At 52.4% G+C, this 24,584-nt stretch overlaps 1 protein-coding gene across 6 annotated transcripts in view; it reads left to right on the forward strand.

Moving 5' to 3' along the window:
* The window catches only part of TRAIP (TRAF interacting protein), a 58,460-nt gene that overhangs the window by 23,866 nt on the left and 10,010 nt on the right, over positions 1-24,584 (forward strand). For all 6 annotated transcript variants that reach the window (XR_004646458.1, XM_034775630.1, XM_034775628.1 and 3 more), the window contains 5 exons: positions 1,789-1,883; positions 2,590-2,703; positions 9,485-9,572; positions 12,258-12,347; positions 12,602-12,690. Coding sequence is in view for 5 of the 6 variants with exons in the window: in XM_034775630.1 (XP_034631521.1) it covers positions 1,789-1,883; positions 2,590-2,703; positions 9,485-9,572; positions 12,258-12,347; positions 12,602-12,690 (476 nt within the window). In the remaining variant the exon portion in view is untranslated. The remainder of the gene's footprint in view (positions 1-1,788; positions 1,884-2,589; positions 2,704-9,484; positions 9,573-12,257; positions 12,348-12,601; positions 12,691-24,584) is intronic.

Here is a 24,584-nt window from a genome sequence, read left to right on the forward strand (position 1 = left end):
TTCTTAATGCACCTAGGTTAAATAGAAGAAAAAAGGTGAAACTGTGAAAATCACTCTTCACCTCAAGGATACCTTATCCCTTTTTCCCTGGCTTTCATGTTTTTCAGTAGTTTTATAGGTTGCTGGGGTGTTCCAATGAACAGAATTTCTCTGTGAGGCTTATTAGCATTTCCTGGTCATGCAAACACTTCAGTTGCTGTAAAACTCTAAATCGGGGTGTGCTGTTGCAGCTGATACAAATGAGCCCTTCCCAAGATGATTTTGCTTTAGGTGATTGGGTTTGCTGCTAGGTTTCCACCCTCCTCCCCCGTCTCCTGGGCTTTCCCTACCCCAGATTCAAGGGGAGACTCATAACCTATCTTTCCTCTGACTGTAATTACTCTCTGACATGTGTGAAAGCCTCTCCAGTGTAATCTGGGAACATTGGAAGAAAAGGCATCATGCTCATTGCATCTTCTCCTCTTGAAAGTGTGTGAGATCTCCCAGCAGAGTTCTGTGGACTGTTTCTCCTCAGGCTGTTTAAAGCATAAGGCTTGGAGCCTCTGCTATGCTGTTGCAGGCCTTTCTAGCCATGGCAGAGGCCAAATTCACCAGCTTCAAGCCGGACCTTTCTTCCGCTAGCACCGCATCAGTTACTGATGAACCTGCTTGGTGCCTCGGGACTACAGTTGGATGCCAGAGGGGCAAATATGGTCGCATTGACAGTTCTGGCCAGCGAGTCTGAGAACCATGTATCATGCCAGTTTAGAGCAGTGCGAGGGAAGTGGAAACAGTAGTGCAAATGTGGTGGAGAAAGCTGGCCAGGAGCGGCAAAAGGTGGCACTGGTATGAGAAAGGTAACCATCCTAGCCAGGCAAGGTGAGACCTTGCAGAGGGACAGTGGCATCTCAGGCCTCCTTTTTTATGTAGTAACGTGGTGAGCCAGTGGGAGAGTCTGAGACTGAATGCATATTAAACCCCTCCAGCTTCTGCCGAGAGGAGAGGACACTGTCTTTGGCCAATCTTCTCTCTGGAGTCAAATCAAACAGTGTCTCATTGAAAAGCAGTCAGGAACCTTTGAAGCTGATACGTTAAACTGTCCAGGCAGATCAAAGCTTAGGGAATGAATACAGGTGAACTGAAAGTTTGTTTAAAAAGCCATCTGATCCCCATGGGAGCCCCTTATACACAGTAATATTCAGTTGATCCTGCACAGGCCATGTCCTACTGCCAGTCATTTTGAGAATACCAGAAAACCAGGCAGCACCTTCAGACAGCTCCAGATGCCCCTCCAGTGTAATCTGATGGAGATGGACCATGTTGGGTTTGTCTTGGTAAAGTGTCTGAGAACTCCCAGCAAAGCCCCATGCAGGATTACTTCTCACATCTGGTAACAGATGGAAGTTCAGCAAAATGGGAGGGTTAGTGCAGAGGGAACAGGGAGTGTCTGAATGGGGAGAAGGCTGCAGTAACTGGAGACTTCCCTATGGGGCTTTGTCGCTTTCTGAACACGGAAGGAGAGGGTCACATATGACTCTCCACAAATAATCCTAGTGGGAGCAATGGAATCGGGCAGTTCATGTACTGAAGTATCTGATGGCCAGCATTGAGAATTTGCCATGTGTTGGGAGCTGAGTGGGAACCTATGGGCACCTTGCTCCTGGGCTGTTAAAGATGGTGAGAGCTTTGAGGAGCCTGACTGCTGAGCAGGTTGTGCAGGTATTTCAGTGCACACGTGCTAGCTATATGTCTCCATAGGAGTCCCTATCTCCCATTCTAACTGCACAAATGTGCCTATCTCTGTCTCAGAAACAAATGACGTACCTGGAGCAGCAGCAGGAAGAAACCAAAGGTGCAAAAGAGGAGGCCCGAAGGCTGAGAAATAAACTGAAAACCATGGAGAGGTTAGATACAGGGCCTCTGCTGTGTATGTATATGTGGGCTAGGGCAAGCATGCTGTTCAGTGGTCCGAGACACTTACTTTCTTAGAGGTCTTGCGCAATAGTTCTGAATGCTACCAATGCAGAGCTACTTGGGTTCAGCCTCAGTTCCTGGTGCAGATGGAAATGTCACTGCTGTTGCACTGTTGAGCTGGGGTTTGGGAACCTCCTGCATCAGTGCTGGTGTGTCCTCATTGGTCCTGACCTGTCCAAACTCATCACCACCTCTTCCCTCCCCGGCACCTCCAAGCAGTTATTTGCTCCCTAAACATAACATTTGGCACTTAGCTAGAGCTTTTCATCCCTAGCACTGGGAGCTTGGCTTACAGGTGGGGTAACCAAGGCATGTAGATATTGATGTGAATTGCCCAGGGACAATGACAAGGAATAGAGCACAGGAGTTCTGACTCCCAGCCTGGTGCTCAATCCACTATAGCACAACTGCCTCCCCCCCAGCCCTTTGCTAAGCCATTGCTGCCCCACTGTTCCTCCCAAATAGCCCAGCTCACTGAGGGGCAGCTAGTGGGCAGCTGTAGCTTCCATCCCAGTGTGTCACTGCAGTGGGGGATCAGCACACTAGTGGCCCAGGTAATGACCCAGCACTCCAGCTCCTTTCCCAGCTCCACTCTTCATGGCTGTGTGGGAACCTGACAGGATGTGTCTGTTTCAGGATTGAGATGCTCCTGCAGAGCCAGCGCCCGGAAGTGGAGGAGATGATCCGTGATATGGGAATAGGGCAGGCAGCAGTGGAACAGCTTGCAGTCTACTGCGTCTCACTGAAAAAGTAGGTGCTGAAAACTTGGCAGTAGACTTGTTTGTTCCATCTCTTTGATATGTATATATAGAGCTCCCCCTGCAGGGTACTGGAGAAAAGTAAAATGGTTTAGCTGCTGTGACTGCCTGTTTGTTACTACACTGGGCTTTGACTGACAGAATCAAGGCAACTTAGATTGGAGGCTGCCACTCGGAAATTCTTCCACTGATACTGTGGACATATGCATTGCTATACGAACAGCTTTCAGAGCAGTTCAGTGCACCTAGGTGGTGATTATTGGATGGCAGTTGAGGGAACAAACCATTGACATACTCCTGGGATGGTGGCACAATCCCTGAATTTCTCATTTATGCAGCACATAGTACTTGATAGCAGTGCTGCTATGGCTCCGATTGTTCAGCTTCCAAGTTTTTGCCATACTTCTCTGCGCTGGCTCCAGCTCCTACACAGAGATCCTTCTGCTCATGCATCTTCGCCACATCTTCGCCAGCTCCAATCTAATGGCAATTCAGTGATCACGATTTTATATGGCGCTGCCAGGCAGAATGATTGCACCTGCATTGTAATCAGTAATGAGCTTGCATGGCAAATATCCCTAAGTGCCTCTGAACTTCACTTCTTAACCCTTCATGCACCCCTTCAGAAAGAAGGCTGCATGGCCCCCCAGATCACATCCCCTTTCCATTTTGCAGTCAGGGACTTTCGTTTTTGCCCCTTCCAGTCACTTGAGCGCAGTCTCCATCTAAGCCTGTTCTCTGACCTGCCCAGTGCTGTGCTGGTGATTGCCATGCTGCAGTTTAGTGTTTGTTTATCCAGCGTTGGCTTCTCCCCAGTGGGGACTCTTGTATAAACAGCCTTGCACCTAAAGTAGTTCTTTGAGTGATTGCTCATGTGTATGCCACAATAGGTGTGCGTGCTCACCACATGCACCAGTGCCGGAAGTTTTCCCCCAGCAGTACCCGTAGGAGAGCGCCCCTAGCAACCCCTGGAGTGGCGCCTCTATGGCGCGGTATAAGGAGCGCTACGCGCTCACCTCGCCCTCAGTTCCTTCTTGCCGCCAGTGAAGGTGCATCAGAACTGCTCTGCCCCAGCTTGTCTGCAGCTTTCCTCTAGAACTCTTGTTCGTTCGTAGTAGTAATACCTGTAGGTGAAGTAGTTCAGATTAGTGTTAGTTTAGTTTAGTGTGCCCCAGGCTTTAAGTCGTGCGACACTTGCAGGCGGTCGATGCCAGTGAGTGACCCGCACATGGACTGTTTACACTGTCTGGGGGAAACCCATCTCAGTGATCGCGGCAAGATTTGCAGATCTTTCAAGCCTCGGACCAAGAAAGAAAGTGACATTCAGCTCCAAGCCATTCTGATGGAGTCTGTGTTGACCCTGACTCCGGTGCGCTGCTCCGAATTGGCACTGGGTACCGCAGCGTCGGTGCGTGGCGACACTTCAGTGACTTCCACGAGTCAGCACCTCTCCCCGCCTGCAGGGCACGCCAAGAAGGCTAAGAAGAGGTCTTCTCTGCCGAGGCACCGGAGCAAGACTGCGGGAGAGAGTAGACCCATGTTGGGCAGTTCTCGGACCCTGTTGGCCTCCAGGCCTCTGACTCCGCCACTGTTGGCTCCCTGGTCCAGACGCAAGCCACCGCTTGGATCGCCGCAGTCGCCTCCTGGTCAGTACCATTCACGGTCGAGGGAATGTTCCTAACGCCGTTTGCTGCTCAGCGACCGTCCCGTGCATAGTCCACGCCGGTCACCGTCGACACCCACCAGGTTGTCTGACTGGGTTCCGACTGGCACTGCTCCACCTTGAGGGACCGTAGACCTTGCGAAAGGAGCAGGCCCTGTCAAGACCAAGACAGACTGCACTTGAGGTCCTCATCTCCAAGAGGCTACCGTAGCCCGTCGCAATTCAGGTGTCGACGCCGTTTCCATTCTTCATCTCGCTCCAGGACACCACCGCGGCACCGCTCCCGCAGTCCCAAGTGTCGATCTCCGGCGCCTCACCAGCACGGATCCGCCCTCCAGAGCCGATCGCGAAGCAGCTGCTACTGGCGGTACCATTCCTCTACATCGGGATTACGGTCTCATGGTCGGCACCGTTCCCGACACCACCGCTTCTCCCAGTCCAGGGACAGCGGCCTCCCTTCGTAGTTATCAGTTGATGGGACAGGCTAGTCAGGCTGAACAGCCTGCTCCGCTGGTGCCACTGCACTGAGCTCCTTGGCCGGCACCATAGTACCAATGGGCCCTGTGGCCCCCAACGCAGCTCCCGGTAGGGGCTTGCTCAGTGGCCGGAGCCTCAGAACGACCATCAGCCTCCCTTTCCCAGCCTCCCAGAAAGGAGTCAGTGGGACATGCATCTTCGGTTCCGTGCCCAGAGGGCGACCAAGTGGTAGGACCTCCGGTACCAGTGGGTACGAAGAGTACCGCACCTGCATCCTCATCCTCCCCTGATGAGGCGATTACGGCCCCTCCTCCCTCTGTTCTGCAGGAGGACTCTAAGGCCCACCAGGAACTATTGAAAAGGGGTGGCATCAAGCCTCAACCTTCAGGCTGAAAAGGTGGAGGAACCCTCAGACTCCCTCTTCAATGTCCTATCGGCCTCGATACTGGGCAGGGTGGCCCTTCCACTCCACGAAGGGGTAGCAAACCCCAGCTTTCTTGCCCCCCATCTCTAAGTGGACAGAACGGAAGTACTTTGTGCCTGCCAAGGGGCATGAATACCTGTACACCCACCCTGCCTCCAACTCCCTGGTGGTCGAGTCGGTCAACCACAGGGAGAGGGAGGGCCAAACAGCCCCTACTCTGAAAAATAAACATTCAAGGAGGCTGGACTTATTTGGGGGAGAGGTTTATTCATCCTCGAGTTTCCAGTTAAGGGTGGTGAACCATCAGGCTCTCCTGAGTCGGTATGAGTTCAATTTGTGGGGCTCTCTACCCAAATTCGAGGACTCCCTCCAGGAGCATTACAGGAAGGAGTTCAAAGCTCTGATGGAGGAGGGTACAGCGGCTGCCAGGGGAACCCTGCAGGCAGCGTCAGATGCTGTGGATACAGTTGCAAGGTCCATGGCCTCTGCAGTGTCCATGAGAAGGGTATCGTGGCTCCTGCTGTCTGGGCTGTCCAGTGAGGTGCAGAACTCCTTGCAGGACCTCCCGTTCGATGGCAAGGCCCTCTTTGCAGAACAGATGGACGTGAAGTTGCATGGCCTGAAAGATTCCCACACTACGCTCAAGACACTTTGGTCTCTATGTCCCAGCTCCGGCTAGGCCCAAGTTTAAGCCTCAGCAGGCTCCCACCCAGGCCACCCAATCTAAATACGAGCCCCTTTATAAAAAGTCACGGGACTATAAGAAATGCCCACAGAGGCAGTCCCGGTCTGCGCCCTCCCCCCCCCACCCCCCCGGGTCCTCCAAAGGTAAACAGGCGGGGAAGCGTCAGTTTTGACGGGACACCCGGAGGAGACCTACCAGTTCACACCAGGGATCCACCCACAATAAAGCTTCCCTTCTCCAACCAGTTGTGTGCTTTTCTCCCAGAGTGGTCATGGCTGACTTCGTACTGTTGGGTGCTCAACACCGTATCCCAGGGCTACACCCTCCAGTTTTCCTCTACCCCACCCAACCACCCTCTGTCCCCATCTCTTCTGGGGGACCCCTCTCACGAGGCCCTGCTAGAGCAGGAGGTGGGGCAGCTCCTTGGCTTAGGAGCGGTAGAAGTGGTGCCAGCGGAGTTCAAACACAAGGGGTACTACTCCCCCTATTTCCTTATCCCGAAAGCCAAAGGGGGACTCAGGCCCATCCTGGACCTCTGAGGCCTGAACCAGTACATGGTAAAGCTCAAGTTTCACATGATCTCTCTGGCCTCAATCATCCCTTCCCTGGATCCCAGGGACTGGTATGCTGCCCTCGATCTGCAGGCCGCATACTTCCACATTCATATATTTGAGGGGCACAGGCGCTTCCTCCGTTTCACAGTTGGGCAGGAGCACTACCAATTTACGGTCCTCCCGTTTGGCCTGTCCACTGCTCCCAGGGTATTCAGAAAGTGCATGTCTATTGTGGTGGCCTACCTCAGACATCGTGGGGTCCAGATCTTCCCCTATTTGGATCACTGACTGGTCAAGGGCATCTCCTGTTCGCAGGTGCGGGATCACGTGGCGCTCCTGTTCACGTGCGCCACACCAGGGCCACGTTAGTCCGGGTACAGCGCATAGAGTTTATTGGGGCAGTCCTGGATGCGACGTTGGCCAGTGCCTCCCTCCCATCGGACAAATTTGAGACCCTGAAAGGGCTCATCGACACAGTCACAAAGTTTCCCATGATGACAGCCAGAGCGTGTTTCCAGCTCCTGGGTCACATATCGGTGTGCACATATGTGGTTCGCAATGCCAGACTCAGGATGAGGCCTCTCCAGCTCTGGTTGGTCTCGGTGTTCTCCCAGGCCAGGGACAGGATGGACAAGGTCCTCACTGTGCCCGAGCCAATGATCGCCTCCCTACAATTGTGGTCCTCACTGGGGAACATGCTCCCCGGGGTCCCATTCAGGGGAAGGCCACCGACGGTGGAGCTAGTGTCCGACGCATCAGACCTGGGGTGGGGAGCCCATGTGCGGGACGATCAGACCCAAGGTCTGTGGTCTGTGCAGAACCTTGCTCTGTATATAAACGTCAAGCAGCTCAGGGCGATCCGGCTGGCGTGCATGGCCTTCCGCTCGCACCTGGAGGGCAGAGTGGTCAGGGTTCTCACGGACAACACGGCCTCAATGCTTTACATCAAAAGGGAAGGCAGGGCCCGCTCCTCTGCCAGGAAGCCCTCAGGCTGTGTGACTTCTGTATCGCCCACGATATTTGCCTACAGGCCTACCACTTACCGGACGCCCGGAACTCATGGGCGGATCGCCTGAGCCGAGACTTCTCCTCTCAGCACAAGTGGTCTTTACACCCAGAGGTGGTGCACAGACTTTTCCAAGAGTGGGGAACTCCTCAGGTGGACCTGTTCACGACCCGGCAGAACTGCCGGTGTCCCCGGTTCTGCTCCAAGCGGGGACTGGGAGTGGGTGCTATCTCCGATGCCTTCCTACTATCCTGTTCAGGCCAGCTTCCCTATGTCTTCCCCCCGATCCCACTGATTGGTCAGGTCCTGGAAAAATTAAAGACAGACAGGGCCCAGGTCCTCCTGATTGCCCCGGTGTGGCCCAGGCAACATTGGTACGGGACCCTCATGAGCCTGGCAGTCGCCCCGCCGTTGCCGACCTGCCCAGACCTGCTCTCCCAGGACCTGCTCTCCTCCACCCCAACCTAGCTGCACTCCACCTCACAGCGTAGCTGCTCAATGGTTAGGCCAGGAGAAAAGGACGTTCTCAGAAGGGGTTCAGGCATCCTCTTGGAAAGCAGGCGACCCTCCACGCGTCGAGCCTGCTTGGCAAAGGGGTCTTGGTTTTCCCAATGGGCGTCTGAACGAGGCATTTCCCCCATGACTGCCCCGATCCAGCTCATTTTAGACTACCTCCTTCACCTTAGAGCCCAGGGCCTGGCGCCCTCGTCCTTCAAGGTGCACTTGGTGACCATATCGGCCTTCCACCCACAGGGGCACACGGTATTCTCTCATGCTATGACTGGCCGATTCCTTAAGGGATTGGATCGTCTCTTCCCGTACATTAGTCATCCCTTTGAGCTGTTAGCTACATGCTCCTGGTCGCACTTCTCATGGAAGGTAGCCTTCCTGGTGGCGATCACGTCTGCTAGACGGGTCTCAGAACTCAGGGCCCTGACCTCCGAGCCCCCGTACACGGTGTTTCATACGGATAAGGTCCAGCTCCGCCCACATCCTTCATTACTCCTGAAGGTGGTCTCTGCCTACCACATGGGTCAGGACATTTTCCTGCCAGTCCTCTGCCCCAAGCCCCATGCGTCCAGTGAGGAACGCCGTCTCCACGCACTTCACGTGAGACAGGCTCTGGCCTTTTACCTGGAACGGACTTAGTCTTTCAGGAAGTCTTCGCAGCTGTTCATCACCTTGGCTGAACGCATGAGGGGTTTGGTTGACCGATCTCCACTCAGAGGCTCTCCAACTGGATCACCTCGTGAATCCATACCTGTTATGACCTTACGGGAATCCCTCTGCCGTCTATTGTGAGGGCACTCAACTAGGGCGCAAACTTCGTCGGCTGCCTTTTTAGCCCATGTCCCCATTCAGGACATTTGCAGGGCTGTCACATGGTCTTCAGTTCACATGTTCACCTCGCAGTATGCGATCATCTCCCAAACCAGGGAAGATGCCGAGTTTGGCAAGGCTGTGCTCTGTCCCGAGAGTTTGTGAACTCCTACCCACCTCCAACAGATATAGCTTGGAGTCACCTATTGTGGAATACCCATGAGCAATCACTCGCAGAAGAAAAGAGTTATCTTTTCTGTAACTGGTGTTCTTCAAGATGTGTTGCTCGTGTCTATTCCACATCCCGCCCTTCTTCCCCTCTGTCGGAGTTGTCTGGCAAGAAAGAACTGAGGGTTGGGGGAGCGCGCAGCATAGAGGTGCCACTCAGGGGGTTGCTAGGGGTGCTCCCCTACAGGTACTGCTAGGGGGAAAACTTCTGGTACCGGTGCATGTGGCAAGTACGCACACCTATTGTGGAATAGACATGAGCAACACATCTTGAATACCAGTTACGGAAAAGGTAACTCTCTTTTCTGCAGCCGTGGAGCTGTGAATCAGGTATCTGCAGGCAGCATGTGATCACTGACTCCAGTTAAGAACTCTATCTCAAAGCCCAGAGTGATTGTAGTTTGGGCTCTTTCCAGGGAGTATGAAAATTTGAAAGAGGCTCGGAAGGCGTCTAGTGAGTTGACTGAGAAGCTGAAAAAGGAGCTGTTTTCTGCCAATAATAAGGTAAGGAAAGTGCAGGGAGTTGCACATCAAAGGTGTCTGGGTGATCTCTGTTCTGTACGTGATGTGACAAAGTTCCTCCTCTATCTTGGTGGGTCCTGCACTTATTGGCAGATTTTCTTGCCTCAGAGATTCACCATGTGGGTTGGGGAACAGCCCAGAGACCTTCCCCTCTGGGAGAATCCACAGTCCAGGTCAACTGGGAGGTTTGGGGGGAACCCGGGCCCGCCCTCTACTCCAGGTTCCAGCCCAGGGCCCTGTGGACTGCAGCTGTCTATAGAGCCTCCTGTAACAGCTGCATGACAGCTACAACTCCCTGGGCTACTTCCCCATGGCCTCCTCCAAACACCTTCCTTATTCTCACCACAGGACCTTCCTCCTGGTGTCTGATAACACTTGTGCTCCTCAGTCCTCCAGCAGCACACCCTCTCACTCTCAGCTCCTTGCACCTCTTGCTCCCAGCTCCTCACACTCGCACCACAAACTGAAGTGATCTCCTTTTTAAAACCCAGGTGCCCTGATTAGCCAGCCTTAATTGATTCTAGCAGCTTCTTCTTAATTGGCTCCAGGTGTCCTAATTAGCCTGCCTGCCTTAACTGGTTCTAGCAGCTTCCTGATTACTGTAGTGCAGCCCCTGCTCTGCTCACTCAGGGAACAGAAAACTACTCATCCAGTGACCAGTATATTTGCCCTCTACCAGACTCCTGTACCCCACTGGTCTGGGTCTGTCACATAGTCCAACGATAGCCTCTGCCCTTTGCTCACAGTAAGCGCTGCTCCTGCCAGCCAGCTGTATCAGTTACTCTAGCCACTGCTTGGTAAACTGAAAAATTCGTCTGGTGCTTCCTTGTGCTTGGAGCACGTGTTTGAAGAGCCTCACTGATTGGTCAATCTGTTATCCTAAGCTGTTAAAGAACCAGGTAAATCTCTCTCTTCTTTACAAGTCCAGAGCTTGTAACAGAACAAATGCTATAACTAACCTCTGATGAAATGTTCTGCCCTCTTGTGTATAGGGCATTTGTGCCCTGCAGCAAGCTACCATCCCTTCCCTATATAGCTCACTGTCTGAAATAGGTGCTGTTGCAAGGTGTGCTTGGGGGCTAAAGTGACATTGGTAATGTTAATTTGCTGTTGGGTATCCAAGCAGCCATGGTCTTCCCAGCCCTAGTGATTTGGCAGGTCCTGTCCTGGCCAGTGGCATCCCTTGATAATTTGGTTGAGGTTTGTAGCTGCTGACCCAGACTGGAGGTGGGATTGAGTAGCGACTTGAAACTTGTACCCGACTGATGAAGAGGCACAGGAGGAGTGCATTGCCAAATAGGAATCCCTCGGCCCTCCATTGTCAGCAGAGCAGATGTATTGTGATTTTGAGTGGCAGGGATTGAATACAAGCTGCCCTTGCCTAGGAGTAGCCAGGGGTATGTCACCATACCACTGAAGTCCCATAATGTCATAGTCCAAGGTCCTAGAACAGAACTACTTTCCTGAATTAGTGAAGTTGCAGTGACTGGTATGTTTGTGTTATACTAATGCTGATGCAGCAAAACTGCTGTCCCTGTGGGAGTGGTGAGGCCCCATCATCACCGTCCTCCAAGGTGGCAGTCCTGATTCCCTTTGATCTGATGTGTCTCAAATCCTTTGGAAACTCAAATGATTGAACCAAAGTGCAGCTGCTGCCACCCATGTGTTAAACCATGGAAAAGCTGTCACCATTGGGCCTGAAACCTCAGGAAATCACCTGTGAAACTTCTCTGCTGGAGGCTGGGTCTGAGATAAACCACCATGGGATTCCCAATGCAGGCAGCTTGAGGGAATGAACAGGCATGGCTTGCTTACTCAGGAGTACGCCAGCAATCTAGGCCAGTGGTTTTCAAACTTTTTTCCTCGTGACGCAGTTGAAGAAAAATTGATACCTATGACCAAACATAATTATATTTTTTAACTAGCGTTTTCATAAAATCATAATATTGCAATACATTCCAGCTTAACCCACTTTACATAACTAACACTAGACACTAGCCTTAGTAAGGGAGGTGGCCCAGGGTAGGGCAGAGGGTGGGATGTGGGGTGAGGGGTTCAAGGTGCAGGAGTGGGCTCAGGGTTGGGGCAGAGGGTTGGGATGCGGGGGGGAGGGCTCTAGCTGGGGGTGCGGGCTCTTCGGCCAGGGAAGAGGAGTTTGGGGTGCAAGCAGTTAACTCTGGGGGAGGGACCTGCGCCTCTGCCCCTCTCTCTCTCTCTGTCTCTCGGCCGGCAGCACAGAGCTCTGGGGGAAGGGGCCCGTCTCCTGGCCTAGCATGGAGCTCCAGGGCCAGGGGAGAGGCCTGCAGCCCCAGCCCTGCAAGCCCCAACTTGCTCCCCTCCCCAGTTCCCCCCACCACCCTACCTTTCTCCTCTCCAGGTCCCTGCTGCGGGGCCCTTTAGAGCTGCTGCGTGGCAACGATCGTTATAATTTAAATCAGCAGCGCCTGACATTGCACAACCCAGTACTAGTTCGCGACCTGTACTTTGAAAAACACTGATCTAGGTGATCTAGAGTGGCTGCCCTGTGTCTCCACTATGGCGAGTTAAATTCTCAAACAGTAGGGCCTGAAAGTTGACTGGGAAAGATAGCTTGTGCTTACTGTATACCTGATATGTGGTTGGGATCTTTGCCTACCACTGCACTGTTGAACTGTTCTTACTCTGCAGCTGCAGAAAACATTCTTGGAGTTGGAGAAGATGGAGGAGGAGTTAAAAAGCACCCAGAAGGATCTGAGTAATGCAGACAAGGAGATTATGGTGAGATCCTCCACTCCTCAGCCTACAGTAGCTGGTAGCAGTCCATGGCCTACCGCTGCAGAGCCAGGACTTGTGCCAGCTCTAGCTGGACACCTAGCTCACTGTCCATACCTATTCTGTCACCTCTCTCCTGATCCTCTCCCCTGTGATGCAGCCTGTGTGCTTTCCTGGGCAGGAGGATGCAAACTTCCTCTGGCACAGACTTCCCATTTCCTCATCTGTGCTCTTTTGTTGTTGTTTTTTCTTTTCTTCAGAGTTTGAAGAAGAAGATTGGAATCCTGCAGGAGACCCTGAAGGAGCCGTCTGTAACCAGCGAAACGCTCAGCCGACTGGTCTTCGAAAGGTTAGATGGATGTATTCCCTGGGAATCAGTGTAGTGCACATAGAAGCATACTGGGTGCTCTACAGACAAGGATAGGGATGAGATCTTGGCTCCAAAGAGCCTTCCGCCTAAATCGGAACAGAAAGCTTGGGTGTGGGATGCAGCAGAAAGCAGTAGCTGAGGGTGACGTGGGGCAGGCATTGTGGTAGCCTAACCTTTGTTCCCTTCAGGTGGCTCTGCACATTCACATTCCATACTGCACTGTCTGTGATGCCTGACCTTGGAACCTTCTTCTAGCAGCGTCATCTAGAGCTCTCCCGCATCTCGTCCATCCTCTGTGTCACTGACATCCTGACGGCAAGACTGGATGGGGTGGAGCGCATTCGCCACCTCACTTCCTTCCAACTCTGGGCCTGCATGGATGTGAACCTGGCCTGGCTCTTTGGAGCCTGAGTCATTCTCTTTTAGAGAGCTAGTGTTAGCTTTGTACTATAGTGAGTGTGTTTCACAGGTCTGGTGGACTCAAAGAAGCAGAGGAGGTTGGGATTTAGGAGGTGCATTTCCTGCCCAGCTGGCTTCTCAGCATCTGACAATCACATGTGTTCCCTGGGAGAAGGGTGCTCGCTTTCTGGGTGTTCGACTTGTCAGACCTTCGCTCTCAGAGCCCTCAAGGACAGGGAGACTTGTTTGTAGCTCCTCCTTGTCAAGGAAGCTCTCCATGCTAGACCCTTTGGATCCCATCACTCCTCAGATCCAGGGTCTAAGAAACCGGTTTTTGCTCCTCTCATTTTCAGTGGCTCCCAGTGATCGAAGCTTTCCAAGAGGCCACAGACCGTCGGGGCCAGATTGGGTTCCTGCAGCTCCCTCAGTCAAGCCTCCGAGGCTATGCATGTCCATACCAAAGACCACGCAGTGAGATCCAACTGCCCTAATTCTGGAAGAGAGTTCGAGAGACAGTTCGGCCATCCTCACTGGTCCCGTACCTAGTGCCTTGTAGATACCCAACCCCCATGGCACTCCTCCTGCTGCAAGACCAGGGTCAGTTCTGAACTCCACTTCCAGATCCAGGAAGATGGATTCGATGATTGTGTCAGAATCAGGGCCATTGATGCTTTCATTTCCGTCTGTCCCATCACCGAAGGGAAAGAGGCATAGGGACAAAATGGCCACTGCATCAAACTTTCGGATCCGTCTGATTCTCCCAAGACCACTACAGTTCCAAAGCTGTGGCTTCAGTCGTGTGATAGGAAGAAGAGATCAGAAGGCGCTGCTGGTTCTTCCTGTGAACACGTTATGCTTCCTCCTCCTAGGACCCTTATAGGGTCACCACAAAGAACTGGATCTCCATACTCTCCTCAAGATCAGCAGTTATCCCTGGTACATTCTATGTCTGATATGTCTGGATCTTTACCAGGAGGGAAATAGAGGAAGAATGCAGACACCTGTGGCTTAATTCATACTACCCTATAATCCACCTCCAGCAGGCATGTTCCTGAACCCTAGTTGCTGGGGGAACTGGTTGTCCTGTGGCCCATTGCCTTATGGGGGGCTACCTCAGGACTTTTGCTATTATCATCTGTGTAGGCAGAGAGGTAATTTTTCTTCTGCAAAGGATCTGAGAGTCCAGAGGTCCTCAGACTGACACTACAGATGGTGAGGCTGGAAATGCTGTCTGAGGAGGAAGATGAAGAGGTAGCTCCCTTCTTTGAGTAGTAGCATTTGGAAACAGATTATTAACCTGATTTATCACCAGATGAATGTGGGGGTGGCTTCAGCCTCCTCTCCTGAGGATGCTACACAGTTCCACAATTTAATGGATTGTATGGTATCCACTGTAAATTTTCCTGCAGTGGCTGTGGAAGAGACTTCTCACTTTGTGTTTGATATCCTTGAATGCTACTTCAAGGAGTAGAATATCCCTATCTATCTTAGTTGGTTTGTTACAGCTGGCTAAATCCCTGTGGACTTTGTCTGCTGTTTGTCAGCCTGTTTCTGAGAAAGCTGACAAGTTGTATCAGATACCCTCTGAGGGGCACTCCTACTTCCATACCCATCCTATCCCTAAGGGCAGGGCTAAGTCAACCTAAGTTACGCAACTCCAGCTATGTGAATAGCTGGAGTCGACATACCATAGGTCAACTTATTGCAGTGGGTTGACAGGAGAGCAATCGGCAATTGACTTAGCAGGTCTTCACTAGATCCGCTAAATCAACTGCATATCGATCTCCCAGTAAGTGGAGACAAGCCCTAATTTCCTGGTGGTGACTGCTGCCAGTCGCACGGCAAGATCTGGACAGCCACACTCCACTGCAGCCAACAAGGAAGGGGAAAGGATTGAGTCGTTGGGGAGAAAAGTTCTGTCCATCGTCCCTCAGTATTAGGGCGGCAAATTATCAGGCAGTCATGGCCCACTTACAGGAGAAGATGACACTGTTTTTACAAGTCTTACCTGATGACAGAATAAGGTTAGCAAATGCCATTTTAATGGAGGGCCAAAATGTAGCCACGCACTCCCTCTGGGCCTCCTTTGACTCTTCAAATTCTGCTCCCAGAGTACTTGCTTCTCCTGGGGCCATTAGGAGGCATGCATGGCTTCGTTCATCTCCTCTAGCTCTGGACACGAGGAGTAAGCTGGAGGATCTCCCCTTCAAAGAGGAGGGTCTTTTCAGAGAAAAAACAGTTGAACTGCTGGAAATCTAAAGGATGCGAGATTGACAGCCGTTTTCTGGGTTTGATTCCCTTCTGGGCCTTCTTTCCAGTGTGGGACATGTTAAAAGAACAGGCTGACCTAGAGGCGGATTGAGCAGACAGGCTTCTTTATTGCGGTACTTGTTCCCCTTGACCCAATTGTCGAGTAAGCACTGGATTAGTTACAGCACACTCTTTTTATCTACATTAGTATGTAAATTCCTACATTTACTACAACACCCCCAAAACCCTTATGGAGTAATATGAACACCCATACAATGTATATTGATAACTCTATACTGAATATAATTATTCCCGCCCCGATTACTGTTTACAGCATTAGCATATTTTATAGATAATGTTTACTTTGAAGATACACTTCTTCACTATAATTGCAGTCATGAACTCCCTGGATCAGCAGTTTGTAGGGCAGGGAGCAAGGGGCCATAACCCCGAATTCGCCTGTGTAGCTGGGAAAGGAAGGGAGGGGGAGATAACACTACTTTACCCAAAAGGTATTCTTTAGATCCCCACATTCCTCAGGCAGCTGTGACTTATCAAACCCTTGACAAGGAGAAGGGAAGGGAGAGTGGTGGCCCTAAATCTATCAAGCACAGAAAGATGCCTGCATTTCATCTATCAAGCGCAGAAGCGGTGCTTGCCCGTGCCTTTACTCCTTAATACCATTTCTGTTCACCAGCAGTTTCCTAGTTTTCTGCTTAACCCTTACATATCCCAACAGGACACAGTCCCATGCCAACCGTATTTTTCATCGAATCAGAGACGTCAACCATGGCAACAGCCGGCAGCCTTCCAGAGTCAGCCTAGAAAGAGGCCTTTCAAATCAAGGTCTAGCTCTAACCAACCTGCTTCCTCATCCATGTCTTCAGCCCAGAACAAGTCTGGGTTTTGACGAGATGATTGAGAGTTAAGAACCAATCTACCCCCTTTTTTGGAGCCAGGCTACACTACTTTCTCAATGCATGGAGGCAAATTACATCAGACCCCAATGGGTGCTAGAGAAAACAGAAAGGGGCTATGCCATATAATTCGAAAAATTGCCTCCCCCCACCCCTTTCCCCTACATTTCCCTCTTAAGGGTCCCCTCTCATGAGACTATTCTTCTTGCAGAAGTAGAAAAGTTGCATCTGATAGGAGCAATCAAGGAGATCCCTGTATGTGTGAGGGGTCAGGGTGCTTATTCCTGTTACTTTCTGGTACAAAAAAGGATTGGAGGTGGGAGGGTCATCCAGTACCCCCCTGAAGGGATCTGAACAAGTACATTTTTGGAAGCTTCAGTTCTATATATTGACTTCAGCCTCCATAATCCCTTCTCTGTAGGTCATGGATTGGTTCACAGCTCTTGACTTAAAGGATGCATGTTTTCATATATTAATTCATAATAGTCATCACAAATACTTTTGTTTTGTGGTAGCCAGACACCACTTCCAGTATGGGGCGATAGAATTATAGAACATCAGGGTTGGAAAGGACCTCAGGAGGTCATCTACTCCAACCCCCTGCTCAAAGAAGGACCAATCCCCAACTAAATCATCCCAGCCAGGGCTTTGACAAGCCTGACCTTAAAAAGCTCTAAGGAAGGAGATTCCACCACCTCCCTAGGTAACCCATTCCAGTGCTTCACCACCCTCCTAGTGAAAAAGTTTTTCCTAATATCCAACCTAAACCTCCCCCACTGCAACTTGAGACCATTACTCCTTGTTCTGTCATCTGGTACCACTGAGAACAATCTAGATCCATCCTCTTTGGAACCCCCTTTCAGGTAATTGAAAGCAGCTATCAAATCTGCCCTCATTCTTCTCTTCTGCAGACTAAGTAATGCCAGTTCCCTCAGCCTCTCCTCGTAAATCATGTGCTCCAGCCCCCTAATCATTTTTGTTGCCCTCTGCTGGACTCTTTCCAATTTTTCCACATCCTTCTTGTAGTGTGGGGCCCAAAACTGGACACAGTACTCCAGATGAGGCCTCACCAATGTCGAATAGAGGGGAATGATCACGTCCCTCGATCTGCTAGCAATGCTCCTACTTATACAGCCCAAAATGCCGTTAGCCTTCTTGGCAACAAGGGCAGACTGTTGACTCTCATCCAGCTTCTCGTCCACTGTAACCTCTAGGTCCTTTTCTGCAGAACTGCTGCCTAGCCACTCGGTCCCTAGTCTGTAGCAGTGCATGGGATTTTTCCGTCCTAAGTGCAGGACTCTGCACTTGACCTTGTTGAACCTCATCAGATTTCTTTTGGCCCAATCCTCTAATTTGTCTAGGTCCCTCTGTATCCTATCCCTACCCTCTAGCGTATCTACCACTCCTCCCAGTTTACTGTCATCTGCATACTTGCTGAGGGTGCAGTCCACGCCATCCTCCAGATCACTAATGAAGATATTGAACAAAACCAGCCCCAGGACCGACCCTTGGGGCACTCCGCTTGATATGGGCTGCCAACTAGACATGGAGCCATTGATCACTAGCCATTGAGCCTGATGATATAGCCAGCTTTCTATCCACCTTATAATCCATTCATCCAGCCCATACTTCTTTAACTTGCTGGCATTGGGTGCTTCCATTTGGCCTCTCCATAGTGTCCAGAGATTTTACAAAGAGCCTCTCTCTGGTAGCAGTTCACCTGGGAATCAAAGTATTTTTGTTTACCCCTTCTTGGACAATTAGCTACTGAAGATTATTGTGTATGTGAGGACCTGTTACGCCATATTGCTCTGACAACCAGTCCCCTTTCAGACCTTGGGCTTCTTCTCAACCACCCAAAGTCAATTCTATGCTCTGTAGAAGCTCCATACCAGACTCTGTGGAAGAGCCTTGCTACTGGAGGACAGATGTCTTCAGATGAGCCAGTATCTATTAAAAATTCAACAGGATCCTACTCAGAGTAAAATTATTTTGGGGTCTCATTGGTCTTGTGGCAGCCACTACTTATGTGACTCCGTTTGTGTATCTGAGAATGAGACCTGTGCAGTACTGAATGTCTACAGACCAACTTGGGACAGACTTCATATGTGAATCTCCATGCCTCAGAACATTGTAGTCGCTCTAGAATGGTGGTCAGTCAGAATGTGTGTGCTCAGTGGTAGACTGGATCCATCTTTGATGGGAACTTCAGATGCATCAAACATGGTTTGAGGGGGCACATCTGAATCATTTGACAGTTAGAGGGTGTAGTAGAGAGAGTCTGGAGCACTGAGCTTGGTGCAAGATCTGAGGCCTGAACCAGAGGCTGTGAACCAAAGTCAGGCCATATATTAAAGCAGATGGTTACAAGTTTGCTGTCCAGTATGTGAACGTGGCGAAGCTTTTGCTAGTGTACTAGGCACTAGATATTTACATAAATATATTCTAGCTAGTACAGATACATCCCAATCTAGTGTAAGATAAAATGGTTTGACAAATTAATGATTAGGGATGTTCTGTCCAAAATATCAGGAACCAGGGGAGGTAACAAAAGGATGTCATGAAACTTGTAAGGTGGTACATAAATTGTGTATCCCAGTTGTTAATCTATAAATGTCGGGCTGAGACAATCTTACCGTAACCCTTTGTCCGGCATCAGGGATAGCAGAAAGTCACATTGCTGACTGAGCTGGTCCCTTGTAATGGGCATATGTGCGTTAGTGTGTACCTGTAGTATCTATGGGGAACTTGTACCATGCTTCATTGATAATAAACCTGGCCAAGTGCCTTTGCCGCCGGACTGAGTCTGTGATATTTCTGGATAGTTCTATCAAGGTCTGCTGGATCAGCTACCTGCACAGAGCTGGGACAGTGAATGGAGAGAAAACACACACGGAAACCAGCTGACAACAGAGGGCACTGGTCTTATCGGGAAAGAAGTCAGCAAATCAACATGTTGGAATTGAGAGACTTGGTCCTCGCATCATTCCTCCCTTGCCTACAGGGCAGGGTTGTACACATGGTGATGGACCATACAGCAATATCAACAAGTAGGGGGATGCTCACTCCGCTCTCTTGTGTGTAGAGGCTATAAGTGTATGGGATTGGCGTGTCCTTCACGATGTCTATTCTGTGGCCCTGCATCTGGCAGAGGAAAGCAATGTAGTCCCAGACTTTCTCAACAGAGGCAGCTCTCAGATGCATGAACAGTCCCTAAGGACCAGGTGGTTTGGACCATATTCTTCTTCAAGTGATTGCTCGTGTATTCCACAATAGGTGTACGTGCTCGCCACGTGCATCGGTGCTGGAAGTTTTTCCCCTAGCAGTACCCATAGGGGAGCGCCCCTAGCGACCCCTGGAGTGGCACCTCTATGGCGTGGTATAAGGGGCTCTGCGCGCTCCCCTCGCCCTCAGTTCCTTCTTGCCGCCAGTGAGGGTGCATCAGAACTGCTCTGCTCCAGCTTGTCTGCAGCTTTCCTCTTGAACTCTTGTTCGTTCATAGTAGTAGTACCTGTAGGTGAAGTAGTTTAGATTAGTGTTAGTGCGCCCATGTCAGGGAATGCCCCGGGCTTTAAGTCGTCCCACACTTGCAGGCGGCCGATGCCAGTGAGTGACTCGCACGCGGACTGTTTACGCTGTCTGGGGGAAACCCATCTCCGCGATCGCTGCAAGATTTCCAGATCTTTCAAGCCTTGGACCAAGAAAGAAAGGAACATTCGGGTCCGAGCCATTCTGATGGAGTGGGCGTTGACCCCGACTCCGGTGCACCGCTCTGAGTCTACACCGGGCACCACAGTGTATGGCAACCCTTTGGTGCCTTCCACCGGTTGGCACCACTCCCCGTCCATGGGGCACGCCAAGAAGGCTAAAAAGAGGTCGTCTCCACCAAGACACCGGAGCAAGACGGGAGGAGAGACTAGACCCACATTGAGCAGTTCTCAGTCCCTGTCAGCCTCCAGGCCTCCGACTCAGGTTGAGCTGAGTAGCCCAGCCCATTTGGCACAGGCTTCCCCAGATGTCCGGGTGCCTTCCATGCCAGGGGCCCGGGACGTTATGTCTCTGCTGATACCAGGGGTACAGTCACCATTGGCTCCCCGGTCCAGAGGCAAGCCACCGCTTGGATCTCTGCAGTCGCCTCCTGGTCGGTACCATTTGCGGTCAAGGGAACGTTCCCAACGCCGTTCACAACCCAGCAACCGTCCCGTGTGTAGTCCATGCCGGTCACCATCGACCCCCCACCAGGTTGTCTGCCTGGGTTCCAAATGCCAGGGGTTCCAGGCACCGCTCCGCTTTGAGGGACCGCAGACCATGCGAAGGGAGCGGGCCCCGTCGAGACCAAGACAAACAGCACCAGAAATCCTCATCTCCGAGAGGCTATCGTAGCCCGTTGCGATACAGGCGTCGACGCTGTTCCTGTTCTTCGTCTCGCTCCAGGACCGTGCCGTGGCATCGCTCCCGCAGTCCCGGGTGTTGATCGCCAGCACCTCGCCGTCACGAATCTGCCCACCTGAGCTGATCGCGGAGCAGCTGCTACCGGTGGTACTGTTCCTCCATGTCGGGATCACAGTCTCATGGTCAGCACCATTCCCAATGCCACTACTCCTCCCGGTCCAGGGACAGCGGCAGGTCGTACACCAGCCTGGCCTCCTTTCGTAGTCGTCAGTCGATGGGACAAGCTAGTCAGGTTGAACAGCCTGCTCCGTCAGTGCCACAGCAGGTGCAGTGACACCGGGCTCCTTGGCTGCCACCGTGGTACCAATGGGCCCCATGGCCCCCCGGTGAGGGCTCGCTCGGTGGCCGGAGCCTTGGAATGATCATTGGCCTCCCTTTCCCAGCCTCCCAGAAAGGAGTCAGTGGGGCATGCATCTTTGGTTCCATGCCCAGAGGGCGACCAAATGGTGGAACCTCCGGTACCGGTGGGTACGCAGAGTACCACGCCTGCATCCTCACCCTCCCTTGATGAGGCGATTTACAGCCCCTCCTCCCTCTCTTCTGCAGGAGGACTCTAAAGCCCACCAGGAACTGTTGAAAAGGGTGGCATCAAGTCTCAACCTTCAGGCCGAGGAGGTGGAGGAACCCTCGGACTCCCTCTTCAATGTCCTATCCGCCTCGGTACTGGGCAGGGTGGCCCTCCCATTCCACGAAGGGTAGCAAAAATTTCAAATGCCTTGTGGCAAGCCCCAGCTTTCTTGCCCCCACATCTCTAAGAGGGCAGAATGGAAGTACTTTATGCCCGCCAAGGGGCATGAATATCTGTACCTCCTCCAACTCCCTGGTGGTCGAGTCGGTTAACCACAGGGAGAGGCAGGGCCAACTAGCCCCTACTCCAAAAAATAAAGACTCAAGGAGGCTGGATTTATTTGGGAGAAAGGTTTATTCATCCTCAAGTTTCCAGTAAGAGTGGCGAACCATCAGGCTCTTCTGGGTCTGTATGAGTTCAATTTGTGGGGTGCTCTACCCAAATTTGAGGACTCCCTCCAGGAGCATGACAAGGAGGAGTTCAAAGCTCTGATGGAGGAGGGTACAGCAGCTGCCAGGGGAACCCTGCAGGCAGCGTCAGATGCTGTGGATACAGCTGCAAGGTCCCTGGCCTCTGCAGTGTCCATGAGAAGGGCATTGTGGCTCCTGCTGCCTGGGCTGTCCAGTGAGGTGCAGAACTCCTTGCAGGACCTCCCATTCGATGGCAAGGCCCTCTTTGCGGAACAGATGGATGTGAAGTTTCACGGCGCGGAAGACTCCCGCACTATGCTTAACACACTTAGCCTCTATGTCCCGGCTCCGGCTAGGTCCAAGTTTAAGCCTCAGCAGGCTCCCACCCAGGCCACCCACTCTAAATATGAGCCCCCTTATAAAAAGTCTTGGAACTATAAGAAATGTTGGCAGAGGCAGTCCCAGTCTGTCCCCCAGCTTGGGTCCTCCAAGGGTAAACAGGCGGGGAAACGTCAGTTTTGATGGGACGCCTGGGGGTGACCTACCAGTTCACACCAGGGATCCACCCACAATAAAGCTTCCCTTCTCCAACCGGTTGAGTGCTTTTCTCTCGGAGTGGTCGTGGCTGACTTCGGGCCGTTGGGTCACCAACACCGTCTCCTTGGGCTACACCCTCCAGTTTACCTCCATCCCACCCAACCCACCCTCCTCCCCCGTCCCTCCTGGGGGGACCCTTCTCATGAGGCCCTGCTAGAGCAAGAGGTGGGGCAGTTCCTTGGCTTAGAGGCCGTGGATGTGGTGCCAGTGGAGTTCAAATGCAAGCAGTACTATTCCCTTATCCCGAAAGCCAAAGGGGGACTCAGGCCCATCCTGGACCTCTGAGGCCTGAACCAGTACATGGTAAAGCTCAAGTTTCACATGGTCTCTCTGGCCTCCATCATCCCCTCCCTGGATCCCAGGGACTGGTATGCCGCCCTCGATCTGCAGGACGCATACTTCCACATTCATATATTTGAGGGGCACAGGCGCTTCCTCTGTTTCACGGTTGGGCAAGAGCACTACCAATTTACAGTCCTCCCATTTGGACTGTCTACTGCTTCCAGGGTATTCACAAAGTGCATGTCGGTGGTGGCGGCCTACCTTAGACATCATGGGGTCCAGATCTTCCCCTATCTAGACCACTGGCTGGTGCAGGATCACGTGGCACTCCTCCGATCCACATGCGCCACTCTGGGCCTGTTGGTGAATGACACCCATGTCCACATTAATCCCGGTACAGTGCATAGAGTTTATCGGGGCAGTCCTGGACGCGACATCGGCCAGCGCCTCCCTCCCACCGGACAGATTGAAGACCCTGAACGGGCTCGTTGATAGTCACAAGGTTCCCCGTGACCTCAGCCAGAGCGTGTCTCCAGCTCCTGGGTCACATGTCGGCATGCACATGTGGTTCGCCACCCCAGACTCAGGATGCGGCCCCTCCAGCTCTTGTTGGCCTCAATGTTCTCCCAGGCCAGAGACAGGATGGACAAGGTCCTCACTGTGCCCAAGCCCATGATTGCCTCCCTATAATGGTAATCCTCCTTGGGTAATATGCTTCCCGGGGTCTTGTCCAGGGGCAGGCCCCTGTCAGTAGATCTGATGTCCGACGCATCAGACCTGGGGTGGGGAGCCTATGTGGGGGACGTTCAGATCCTGTGGTCCGCGCAGGACCTTGCCCTGCATATAAACATTAAGGAGCTCAGGGCGGTCCGGCTGAGGTGCGTGGCCTTCCGTTTGCACCTGGAGGTCAGGGTTCTCACGGACAACACGGCTTCGATGTTTTACATCAACAGGCAAGGCGGGGCCCGCTCCTCTGCTAGGAAGCCCTCAGGTTGTGGGGTTTCTGTATAGCCCATGACATTTGCCTACAGGCCTACCACGTACTGGGCACCCAGAACTCGCGGGCGGATCGCCTGAGCCAAGACTTCTCCTATCAGCATAAGTGGTCTCTACACCCAGAGGTGATGCTCAGACTTTTCCAAAAGTGGGGAACTCCCCAGGTGGACCTGTTCGCGACCCGGCAGAACTGCCGGTGTCCCCAGTTCTGCTCCATGGGGGGAGGGGTATGGGCACTATCTCCGATGCCTTCCTCCTATCCTGGTGAGGCCAGCTTCTCTGTGCCTTCCCCCCCCAACCCCACTGATCGGCAAAGTCCTGGAAAAGATAAAGACGGACAGGGCCCGGATCCTTCTGATTGCCCTGGCATGGCCCATGCAACATTGGTACGGGACCCTCATGAGCCTGCTGGTCACCCCACCGTGGCCATTGCCATCCCGCCTGGACCTGCTGGACCAGGGCCATCTCCTCCACCCCAATCTAGTGGCACTTCACCTCACGGCGTGGCTACTCAATGATTAGGCCAGGAGGAAAGGACATGCTCGGAAGGCGTTCAGTGCGTCCTCTTGGAAAGCAAGCAACCCTCCATGCGTCGAGCCTACTTGGCAAAGTGGTCTCGGTTTTCCTGGTGGGTGGCTGAGCAGGGCATCTCCCCCGTGGCTGCCCCAATCCAGCTCATTTTAGACTACCTCCTTCACCTTAGAGCCCAGGGCCTGGTGCCCTCATCCGTCAAGGTGCACTTGGCGGCCATATCGGCTTTTCACCCGCCGGGGCAGGGGCACACAGTATTCTCCCATGCTATGACTGGCCAATTCCTTAAGGGGTTGGATTGTCTCTTCCCGTAGGTTAGGCCTCCAGTCCCGCAGTGGGACCTGAACTTGGTGCTGGCCCAGTTGACGGGTTCCCCCCTTTGAGCCACTAGCTACATGCTCCTGGTCGCACCTCTCATGGAAGGTAGCCTTCCTGGTGGTGATCACATCTACTAGACGGGTCTCGGAACTC

The sequence above is a fragment of the Trachemys scripta genome, chromosome 7 (assembly GCF_013100865.1).
Source record: "Trachemys scripta elegans isolate TJP31775 chromosome 7, CAS_Tse_1.0, whole genome shotgun sequence".
Lineage (NCBI taxonomy): Eukaryota > Metazoa > Chordata > Testudines > Emydidae > Trachemys > Trachemys scripta.